The sequence below is a fragment of the Hyposmocoma kahamanoa genome, unplaced genomic scaffold (assembly GCF_003589595.1).
Source record: "Hyposmocoma kahamanoa isolate Upper Pololo Valley unplaced genomic scaffold, ASM358959v1 211, whole genome shotgun sequence".
In the NCBI taxonomy this organism is placed as follows: Eukaryota; Metazoa; Arthropoda; class Insecta; order Lepidoptera; family Cosmopterigidae; genus Hyposmocoma; species Hyposmocoma kahamanoa.
The window spans coordinates 575,262-587,701 of record NW_020653732.1 but is presented as its reverse complement, the minus strand read 5'-3'; the positions used below and the strand labels follow the sequence as shown (position 1 = coordinate 587,701).

At 41.9% G+C, this 12,440-nt stretch overlaps 1 protein-coding gene across 1 annotated transcript in view; it reads left to right on the top strand.

The window, feature by feature from the left end:
* LOC113227508 (cAMP-regulated phosphoprotein 21-like) overlaps window positions 1-12,440 on the top strand; it is a 41,011-nt gene that overhangs the window by 25,596 nt on the left and 2,975 nt on the right. The window contains exons 18-21 of the mRNA XM_026460445.1: window positions 2,103-2,179; window positions 3,223-3,425; window positions 5,999-6,101; window positions 10,818-10,967. Coding sequence (XP_026316230.1) covers window positions 2,103-2,179; window positions 3,223-3,425; window positions 5,999-6,101; window positions 10,818-10,967 — 533 coding nt within the window. The remainder of the gene's footprint in view (window positions 1-2,102; window positions 2,180-3,222; window positions 3,426-5,998; window positions 6,102-10,817; window positions 10,968-12,440) is intronic.

Genomic DNA, 12,440 nt, shown 5'->3' with positions numbered 1-12,440 from the left:
TGGATTGTGCGTATATTTGTTTTTTTTTTGTGTGGCGTAAATAAGAATTATTTATTTATTTATTTATTTTTGTACAACATGCACTAACAGCACTTATAACTAAACATGTAAGTCATAGCATTGACTTACAAATAAATGGACGACGGGTCTAATACAAAAACCACGAAAAAAATGTCCCAAGTCAACCTATTTAAACGTAGTGACATGTAAAGGAATATAAAAAAGCTAAAACGTTGAATTTAAATTGTAATGTCATCGCAGTACTGTCTAATTTTGCTTGCTTCGCTGTCAGAAGAAACAAACGAAGACTAAAGCGTGAATGACGCTCTGTATACGATTTTAACGCCCTATAAGTTCGGACACTTTTTAGCGCGGACCCGACGTCCATATAATTGTAAGTCAATGAGTCATAGTCAGGTTGAGTCGATCACCGGTAAGATGCGGAATTTGGACCACAGAGCGACGGTGACCGTCTGCAAATAGTAACCAGCGGGTGTTAGAAATTTTGATTCAATGTTGCTGAACACGTCAGTATCATATGTTCTGCTTAAGGATTCTATTACGGCTAGGATTTCGAAGAATGGTGTCCGTCTTAGTGTCATTGTGCGGGTTTATTGAAAGTTGAACAGAGGGTATTGACGAAAGACGTAACGTGATATTGGCGGTATAAAAAAAAGAATTAGAGCCAATAGAGGAAGGTTAATTATATATTTACGTTAAAAATATATTTTGTTATAATATTTTGGAATGTGTTCTTTAGTAAATCATATATTATGAAGTTTAATGAAGTTTATTATGTTTTGGCTTCAATTATTTTTTGAAAATTACTCCACTAGATTGTTGTAATTATTAATACAAAGATCAATTTTACTACATATTTTTTTCCCAAAGTGTTTGATTCAACACTGTCCCTGTTATGCTGAACCAACCAAAGCCATTTGAGGTTGTACAGACTCATAAGTGGAACACAATTTAAAAAAAAAAATAAAAAGATAAATTCGACCCCTCCTACGTAAAGTATCGTATGTCGAAATTGCCAAGTTTACAGGGAAGTGTTTTAAAGTTTTGAATCCACTGAAAGGAACATAACAGGTGACTTTAGCATTTTTCAGTTTTATTCGGCAAACGGTTACTCACACAGAGTATTGTAAAATCCTACATATCGGTTAGATGATCTATTAGATTAGCTTTGTCGTGTTATGCTCGTTTCAGTGAATTCAGAACTTTAAAATGCTTCCCTGTAAACTTGGCAATTTCGACATACGATACTTTACGTAGGAGGTGTCGAATTGTCGAATGTGCTAATTTGCCCAGTTATATTCTGTCTTTTTTAAAGACGCAGTAAAATGACAGTTCAAAAAAGCAAAAGTATTGCCCGCTTGCGAGCGGCTAGTGATCGCAGTCGATAAAATATTCTATCGACTATCGACTGAATATTGGCCACGCTTATGGAATAAATAGCTGAACTTGTTTCATTTGAATCATCCTCAACTCATCCTCGACTCATTATTTATTCAATTACTGAGCACAAGTTCATTTGATCCGCGTAGATTTATACTGTGTATACGTATATAATGTTTATGAAAAATACAAAGTGGAGACGTATTTTACAGGTTTTCATTTTAATTCAATATATATAGTTAAGTCCGGCTATTCTTGTTAAAATGTACATGTATGAAAATTGATCTCGATACTAAAATACCAAATTATAAAATAAGCATAAAGAAGGCAATAACGCAATTAGTAATTATTACAACGTCGTAAGATTCACAATTCAGTCATTTTTGACAAAATTTTATCTTCTTTCACAACCTATCGACAAAACTATCGACAACAACTACATAACTATAAAATTTTATGAGAACTAGCACCCTACAAATGTCATTTTACTTCGTCTTCATAAAAGACACACTATATTGGACATCATCATAGTAACTACATATTACAACAAAAAGAGTTTAAATGAATTTGACTTGACGAATTGAAATTGACTAAAATTCGGCCGGGGTCAAGAACTCAAATCCAAAAGCCGGCGAAGGACAGGTGCCGTATTCCGCAACACCGTCTTCTGCATTTGTTATTATTATCATTATTATTTACAGGACCTATCTCATTGACGAACGTCGTGTATCCAGCACCTGTTCCGCAGCATTATCAGTTTATCAATCAGTGTCGAGTTGTAAGTATTATCCTTAGAAAAGGCATAAGTAATATTATAATTGAAGACATATCGTGCCATTTTCAGTCGGTTTAACCTGTCCGCTTGCGACACGTGTAGTCTCTTAGTTAGTCTCTAGTACTTTAAGAAAGAAATGTAATGGAAATCAGCCAAATTTGTGAATGCGAAAAAATCAGCAAAATTTGTATATACAATCCATTTTTTGCATTTCAGTAACTTTATGCTTTGTTTAAGAAATTATTAAGTGCCCTAAGCTTAAACAATGTTTGATTGATCAAAAACTAGTATGCAATTTTGAAACTAGTATACTAAACGTCTTTCCCATAAGTCCTTGTTGGGAATTTGAATTTGCAAAACCGGCGAAAACTTTCTTCGATGATGACACTATTTTTGTATTCTAACCCTTTACGACAAAAATGCGAGGTAGCTCGAATTGTGTCCGAGAGTATATTTAAACATATAATTTAAACAAATTCTAATAATTACATGTATAATTTAGTAGAATTTATACATTAAGATTATGACAGTATTTCATTTTTGTTTTGGGCAGGCAACACTTTTTTTTTTCTCTTCTCTCAAAAACGTAGCAGTAGACGTCCTTGTGAAAGAGTTCGTCCAGGGAAGTACTGCCACTTTACCTATTTCTGCCACCAAGCAGTAATGTTAGCATTACTGTGTTCCGGTTTTGAAGGGTAAGTTGCTGGTGAAATTACAGGCACATGGGACTTTTCATCTTTTGTCTCTGGGAGACGGGCGCAGTGGCAGTGCCCCTCAGATCTTTGCGATTTGAAGCTCTGAGTGGCACTGCAACTGTTATGGACAGGCGTGTAGCTTACAATCAGGCGCACGACTTGTTCGTCCCCTCATATAAAAAAACCCTTGTAACGACAGGTCTAAATTTTAGTTATTTTTGGAAATACCGTCTCACAAGTTGTACATGCTTTAAGATACGACTTCGAAAAAGTGAGGCGACGATTTGTGAGTCTAGTCTCTCGAGACAATTTTTCTCAAGTGGATTCTTAAGTAATACATTGTTTTCCCAGGACCAGCAACTCCAACCGCTCTACCAACCAGTACAGCTGGAAGAGCAAAAACTCCCCTCATCGCCCAGTGACAGCACGTTTCGCATCGACCCCAGCTACCCCTACAGCGTAGCCGTGGACTACAGCTACGGAGCGTGTGTCGAGCCGGCCTCCAACCCACACCCGCATCATATTGTCAACCAACAACCGCATCAACACAGGAGGTATTTTCCCCAGCACACGTCTTAGTTGTAGGCCATAGTTTCCAATAATGTTGTCGACCTCCCCTCAGTGGGCGATAAAGAGTCCTAAGGGTGCGGCAGGGTGCTACCACATTTAAAAAAATAACCTAAATTATATACATACATCAACATTATCTATGAATATTTTAGTTTTTTGTGGATTGCAAAGAAATTACAAAAAATTTCTTGAAACTTTCTTATATCAAAATGTGCAGTATTTTATAATCTGACATAAAATTCAATAAAAAATTGTTTTAATGACTTGTATAGTAAAAATAAAAAAAGTTTACATTGTATTAAAATAAGAAGTTTTGTTTTTGGTGATTAAAGAGAAAAACAAATTGAAATGAAACAATGAATTGCTACAAAATAAAATTTAATAATCTGTCGATGCACCTCGGATGTTTATAACGCATCTGCAACGATTGTACATACTCGAAATGAGGTTATCAATATCTCTTTATGGGATAAGGTCCCAGGTTCGACGAAGATGCGTGAAAATATAAACTACAGTACATATATTTTTCACTTCTCATGCTCTTAAAGTTCGTATTTATTCTGGGCGTAGGCTGCATAAAATAGGATTTCATGCTCTAGTGCATAAAATAAAATCGTCATTTAAGACCGAGGCAATGACGCCTGCGCCAACAGCCACGCACACTAGAACTTTATAAAAAATAGTTTTACTTTTATTTTTCTAATACGTGCTATATATGTCTAATTGTTGTAATTTTACACTCAATTTTAATTAAATAATCGTTTATTTGTAATATTGCTGTTTAATTTCCTCGCAATCGAAGTGAAAAGCAGAGTGTGACTCGTTCATAAAACCCATTTTACCCTCGACTTATGTATCCACTCGGATATACTCGTCTCGGATAAAATGACGCGTTTTATGCATTTGTTGTACAATTTACTATTTTTCCTTTGATAAGTTGATAAGTGATAAGTTAATATAAAAAATACGTGTTTTTCATTATTTTTTGTGGGCGTTGAAGTTTTTTTATCTTGTCTAAGGGGGCGGTGAGCCCGTGTGAAAAAGTTTGGGAACCTATGTATGTAGGCCCAAGTCGCCTCAAATTTTATTTTTTATTATTATTTTGGATATTATAGCGTGCCTCCTTAGCAATAGACTAACAGGCCGTCTTACTAGAATCTGTCACATAGTATATAACATAGACATTTACTTAATTGTCCCTGTTTTCTTGAAAGCATCGAGTGTATAACCAGAAATAGAGACGAAATGTCATTTAATTTGTTTGAAAACTATTCTGCCAAATCATTACGGTGACCAGTGCGCTCCGATTAGCCAGCCCGAAAAGAACAATTGACGGGTGTCGTCAATTGTTTCACTCCAAATCGACCAGTTAACTTGAGCTTTGCTATAATGGACGAAAATTGCAAAATTACATAAATATAACTACCGATGAAATGTGATTCCGCTTGTTTTGTAATTAGATGTTTTGTTTTTCCCACACCACCGAATGGGACAAGTTGTTAGAGATATTATCTTTATTACAATAAATACAATATTTTTGGAATATACGGAAACGTACACACAGGTCAGTTGTTGGCGCTATTATTTCAGCTTTCTAATTTGTGATTTCATGTTTAAAAGTGATATAAGGCCCATTTGCCTGATAAGTTGTGAGGGATGGATGGCCCTTATTTCGTCTCTATTTCTGGCTATCTACTCGATTCTTGAGAGTCAACGTGTGCGTTTATGCGACCAAGAGTCCCAGAAATCACGAATTTGAAGTCGTACGTAATATATCTATTTTAGACTGATCTCTCTCATGGCCTAAAAGATATTGTAGCAGTAGAGTTCTTTGTGAAAGAGTTCGTCCAGGGAAGTACTGCCACCTTCCTATTTCTGCCTCCAAGAAGTAACCTGAGCATTACTGCGTTCCGGTTTTGAAGGGTAAGAGTGCTGATCAAATTACAGATACATGGGACTTGTCAACTTATGGATCACGGTGACAGACGCAGTGGCAGTTCCCCTCAAACCTTTGCGATTTAAAGCTCTGAGTGGCACTGCAACTGCTATGAACAGCCGTGTCGCCTATAACAGGCGAACGACTTGTTCGTCCCGTCGCTGATATCATAAAACAATCTCCTACGTAAAATATCGTATGTCCAAATTGCCAAGTTTACAGGGGAACGTATTAAAGTTCTAAATTCACTGAAAGAGTGATCATCTAACAGATCATCTAACCGATTTATAGGATTTTATAATACTCTATGTGAGTAACGAGTTTACCGAATAAAAATGTGAAATGCTAAAGTCACGTGTTATACTTATTTCAGTGAATTCAGAACTTTAAAAGGCTCCCCTGTAAACTTGGCAATTTCGACATACGATACTTTACCTAGGAGGGGTCAATATATGCCTGTAATTTCACCAACTCCCTTACCCTCCCAAACCGGAACGCAGTGATGCGTACGTTAGTGCTTGGCGGCAGAAATAGGTAAGGTGGCAGTACTTCCCTGGACGAGCTCTTTCACATGGAGCCCTACTGGTAATAAAAGTTCTAAAGTATTGTATTTCCTTGCAGCTTCAACATGTCCTACGGCCAAGTGGAAATGCCGCAAGCCGTTCTCCCGCAATACCCAGTCAGCAACGTGGCTCTTCTGCCGCAACCCATGCAGCCTTACCCGGTAAGAATTTAATCAAATTCAAAATCTCTTTGACCAACTGCCTCCGTTGCCGAACGGATACCATACTGGGCTGCCACATACTGGACAGTCCCAGGTTCAATTCCCGGGCTGGGAGAAATATTTATGTGGCCTGTATTTATTTCTCTCGTGAGTTTGGGTGTAATTTGCTGTTGTCTATGTGGCCATGGCACCCGCTAGACAGGGGAAGAAAAAATATTAAATTGAGTTCTTAGGTGTTCGCAATCGTTACACATAGGAAATGAAACTATTTTTCTGTATTTAAATCGCGTATATTTGTTTCTTTTAAACAAACCAACGTTTCGGGTCAATTATGAATGTCGCAGCCGCAGGACTTAAATATAAACGAAATATTTTATAATAAATTTAATTAAGAGTAGAAAAGAATTACAATGTTAATTAAGTATTAAAACTAGTTGACCCGATCGCTGTTAGATACTAAGTGGCGATCGATGCGTTCCCGCGGTCCGCCCTGACGGTGGTCACGCGGCGGCAGCGTACACATTCCGCAGAGTCAGCGATCCTCACCTGGCAATACACGAGGCAATGTCAGCGATTTTCATATAGGCAGCTTACGTAATTGGCCCTTTAGAAGTTCCGTGACAGGTCAGTCAACCGTGACTATGGTACCTGTAAAGTGTCCGAAACGTTGATTTGTTTGATAAAACAAATGTACGCGATTTGTGAGGCAATGTTCAGGCGCAAACTAAAGAACTTTTTATTGGAAAAGTCCCTTTACTCAGTAACAGAGTACATTCAATATTAACAAACCATATTGACATTTCCTGTGTTATTGTACACCTGACATTTTTGTTACTTTCAAGCAATTACTTTTCATTTATGAATTTGATTTGTATACGTACACTATTATGTCCTATGACTTATTATTATTCTAATATTGTTGTAATTTAACTGCCTCCGTGGCCGAACGGTTACCATACCGGACTGCCACGCAGAGGTCCCCGGGTTCGATTCCCGGGCCGGGAGAAATATATGTATGGCCTACATTTATTTCTCTCGTGAGTTTGGGTGTAATTTGTGATTGTCTATGTGTGTGTCCATGGCACCCGCGACACAGGGTTTCCCTAGTGCGGGGCTATGTTGAGTGTGTGCGTTTATATTATTATTATTATCGTATTTATTTTAAACTCTCGCCTCTCCCAAGGCCTAAAAGATTAATTTTGAATTTTTAAATGGGAGAGGCGGTATTTCCCGGCAATGGCACAGTCGGCCGGGGTCAGGGACTCAGGTCCAAGAATCGGCGAACAATACGTGCCGTATCGAGCAGGACCGCCTTCTGCATTTGTGCTGGAAGCGACACGCCACAGAAATCCAACCGCCTCAAGCTGTTAGAAAGGCTTACTGGAATTAACCCATTTGCGGACAAAACAATTGGGATTATTTCAGTGGAGGCCACATCCCACATGTCGGTGATCTCGTGCGCCAGGTCGAGATACTTCCGGCGTTTCTCGGTTTCAGCTTTCACGAGACCCTCGTCATGCGGGATGGTGACGTCCACAAGAAATACCCTCGACTGCGATCGATCCAATATCACAATATCAGGCTTATTCGCAAGAATAGTCCTGTCCGTGATAATAGATCGATCCCAATAGATTTTGGTGCGGTCATCTTCGAGTATTGGCTCCGGTGAATACTTGTAATATGGCAACCTCTGTTGCACTAGTCCGTACTTGAGAGCGAGCTCTTGGTGTAATATTTTGGCTGCCTGGTTGTGTCTGTGCAAGTACTCAGTGTTAGCAAGAGCGGAACAACCGGAAACAATATGCCTAAGTGACTCTCCGGGACGGCCACATGCCCGACAAATGTCTACTGTGCCGTCCTTTAGGATATATTTCCGATAGTTCCTCGTCTTGATAACCTGATCCTGTATTGCACAGACAAAACCTTCGGTTTCCCCAAAGAGGTCCCCGAAACGCAGCCAATGTAGGGAGGCTTTACGATCCATAAAAGGCTCGTGGAGTACCTTGAAGAACCTCCCATGGAGCTCCTTCTCTTTCCATACGGACTCGCGGTCAGAGGTGCTAAGCACCACCGGGTCTCGCCATTCCTCTTTGGCCAACGATAAGGGAGTTAGCCCTTTATCACTTGTGACAACCTCTCCACGAATCACGTCATCCGTCATCGTCAAAAAGTAGTTTCTGAGACTGCATATCTCGCGGTTGTGCATGGTTTTGACACTTAATAGGCCTCTACCTCCACACTTCCGCGGGACATACAATCTCATAACTGACGATCTCGGATGATGCATTCGGTGAGAGGTCATCGTCGTGCGGACTCGTCTATCCAGAGCATCTAATTCCGTCTGAGTCCATTTGAGCACGCCAAATGTGTACATCAGAACAGGCATGACCCAGGAGTTATAAGCTCGGATCTTATTAACGCCTGACAAATAGCTGTTTAGCACATTTTTCAGGCGCCCATAAAAAACCTCGCACACACCCTGTTTCACGTCTGCTTCCTTCACACCGATGGTCTGCGACATGCCCAAATACCGGTATGTTTCAGTCTCGGAGAGTACCCGCAGGTGATTGGTGCCAATATTAATGCCATTAGAATGCATGACACGTCCCTTCTCAACATGGACCACCGCGCACTTTTCGATCCCAAGCTCCATCCTAACCGAACTGCTGAAATCGTTGGTGATTGTCAGCAGCTCCGTCAATCTGTCAGCTGTGGGGCCGTATAGCTTGAGATCATCCATGTAGAGAAGGTGAGGCATTCGCGGCCCACCTCTCCGAAACTGAAAGCCTGTGCCCGACCTCTCCAATAGAGTACTCAGAGGGTTCAGGGCCAGGCAAAACCACAGTGGACTCAGACAGTCACCCTGGAAAATACCTCGCCTTATTTCTATTCGGTCATCCGCATCCGTCATCCGCCGACCGTCCAGACTCAGGATCGTTCTCCAACATCCCATGCATTGCCCGAGGAAGTGTCGAACTGCACTGTCAATTTTATACAGTTCGAGGACCCTCGAGAGCCATGAGTGGGGCACCGAGTCGAACGCTTTCCTATAGTCTATCCAGGCAGCGGAGAAATTCCGACGGTTGCGTCTGACAAGTTGGCCAGCGACCGCGTCGATGAGGAGCAGCTCCTTACTACCGCGGCTACCGCCCCTACATCCGTTCTGAGCCTCAGACATCACACTGTTATCAACAATGTGCTGACTTATCTTGGAGCTCAAAACAGATGTTAAAGTCTTGTATATTGTACAAAGACAAGTTATGGGGCGATACTGTGATGGATCCACGGTAGCATCGCTCTTTGGAGCTAAATGAGTGACCCCAGTAGTTAAGAAGTTTGGGAGCGTCCCACTCTCAAGGGCACTTTGGAACTGACGAGCGAGAGTAGCGTGGCAGCACCAGAACCCCTTCAGCCAATAATGATGCAGTCCGTCCGGTCCCGGACTTTTCCAGTTCGGAGCCTTACGGACCGCTACCGCTACATCCTCTTCGGATATGCTGATGGGATTCATAGGCGCTATGGTTGCACATGCTCTCTCGACCGCTTCGAACCATGGACCCTCTTCGTGATCGACGGACTGCGACCAAAGCCTTCGCCAAAAGGCGACCACTTCTGCTTTGTCCGGACGCTCACCCGTCAAGACCACATCAGGACGCTCCAGTGTCCTATAAAACTTCTTTTGGTCACTCATGAAGAGACGATTCTGCCGATACCTCTTCACCCTTTCGGAATATCGCCGAATCCGCTTGCCCCAAGCAGCTATCTTCTGCTTCAGATCATCAATGCGCCCTGTCAGTTTTCGTGCAAACTCCGGTGAGTCTACAAAAATGTTCTCACCGGGGAATGCTTCTCGGACAAAGCGCATCACTCTCGGCCTTGTGACGCCTGATCTGAAGCTAGTCAGTTTGCCGATGAGGACCCTGGCCCATGCTATACGACCCTCAATTCGCCTCATCCAGGCTGGCTTAGTACTAGTCCTAGGAGTAGTGCTGCCAACCTGGTGGTTACCGCCGGGTCTTGTTGGCGGCATCCTGACGCCGACAAATTGACACACAGTCATTGCGGCAGCGAAGAGAATTGAGTCTGTCTCCCAAAGGTCTGCGCTTTCCTCTAAAAATGAGGGAAGCATGTTGTTAATGGCCCCAACGGCATCCCGAACCTTGATACTGAGAGGCACTCGAGGCAGCCGTGGCCTTCGCTCAAGAGGCACGTGGCGATATTCCAGAATCGTCTCCTCCAGACTACTCCTCAACGCTTCCAAATCCAGGGCGACTGTTCCCCAATCACTTTCAGTACCACCCGTATCCGGCTGCTGAGCACTAGGTTCCCTGTGAACTTCCCTGCTGGGAACAGGAGAGCGCTCCAGCCTGGGTGGCTCTTCTTCCAGTGGAGGAACAGCCTCGCATCGTAATTGCTCGAGTTCGGCAGCGCTAAAAAGTCCTGAGCGCTGTAGGTACCGAACCCGGTCCGCCAGGTTTTGTTCTGTGACGGTCAAAGTTATTATTATTATTATTATTATTATTAATTGTTATTCTCATTATAAACTAACGATCACTTTTCGAAGAGTAGTGTAAAGTATGAAATTTGTAATGTTGAGACAAATTAACTAAAAACTAACTGAACTATAATAAGTATTTATTATATTCAGTCGTTGAGACGGGTAACTTATTTTCGTTTTTTGTTTTTCTGGTGTTTAGAGAAATTGTCTCTTTCTAGTATCAAGAGCCGGTACAGTGGCAGAACGTGCAGCAGCTGCTGCCGCTGTCGAACCCTGCGCCGAAGCTGTTGCTGCACGAGCTGTTACCCACGCTGCCTTACTCGCTGCCCGTATACCCACCCACGCCGTACAACGTGCTGTACCCGCAGGTACCATTGACAATTGTATTTCGATACTAAAAGACCAAATGTGAAAATAGGAATAAAGAATGCAATAACGCAATTAGTAATTATTAGAACGTCGTAACATTGACAATTCAGTCATGTTTGGCAAAATTTTATCTTCTTTCGCAGTCTATCGATAAAACTATCGACAACAAGTGTCGCCACGTTTTATATCCTACATGTTTTGTCATGATGTCGGATAGCTCAATGTAATGTCAATTCTCATATGCGACAAAGTATCATGCTTAATAATATGATAACATAGAGATATAGGGATTTATAATTGCGCTAATGCATACTACAATTATCGTTAAACCTTCTGCGTGCCTCGAGCGACACCACAAGTAAACCCGAGAGCCACATGGTGGTTGGATCCTCTCATCAGACGGGCACACCTGTTGCCAAGAGCGACGCGTAGAAGGTTGGGGCCCTGAGGCCCCATGTTGATCCTCCACCTTCCCCTTAGATCAACCCAAACCTCCAGCAAGATACAATAATCTTTTCATCTATATCTCAATATTACCATATCTCTTTATTAGTACAAACACTCACCAGATTAGAAAACACTTCACCATCTGCTTCGCACTAACTACACCTCCTCTCATCCCTTTTTGCTACTCTAAAAACTGATCTCCGTCTTTTTTCTCTCTAACGTTCCTTTCCTTATGAAACATTCATCATTCCCCCCCATTCCTCCCTCTGTGTTGCCATTTTTAACATTCCGTTCAGACAGAATATAGGCACTCACCTGTAGCTGTCAATCGCGATCGTACGCGACAACATGTACATAATTATTTAAAATTGTATGAAAACTGGCAACCCTAAAAATGTCAATTTACTCGGTCTTCAAAAAAGACAGACTATAGTAAATAATCCGTTTTTCATCGACACTGAGAAAATACACTTTTTGTGCTGATAGCAGGGTACATATCCTGACCCTGACCGACGCAATATAAAACTAATCAAACCTAAAAAGACATCCCGCCCTGTATCGTGCCCGATTCAAAAGTTCCTATAATACTGCCAGGATTGCCTCTCTCGACGGCAATGGACACTTGCTGAACCAACCATGACCCAGAATGAGAATCGCAGCCCCTGTCTCTGAGTCGGCGACCCAACTCTTTAAATAAGCTCCGATCTTCCGAACCCCAGGGCTCGCCTTCTCGATCGCGACCGGTACGAAGTCTTAGATGTATTAGTTTCGCGGCATTTTCAGTCGCGGAACCCGCCAACCGCGAAGTATGTCGAGACCCGAGGGCTCGAGCACGCAAGAGACATTAGCCGACACCATCGCCAGTCGCAAAATATCGTTTATGTCTTGGTGTCTGGGAAAACGACCCGCACATCTCTGACAATTTAAACCATGGTGTCCGTCCTCCATCACCATTGTGCCACACAAACAGCGGCGCGGCTCGTACACCTTGCTTCCCAAACGTAATGCTACCGCTATCCTCAAAG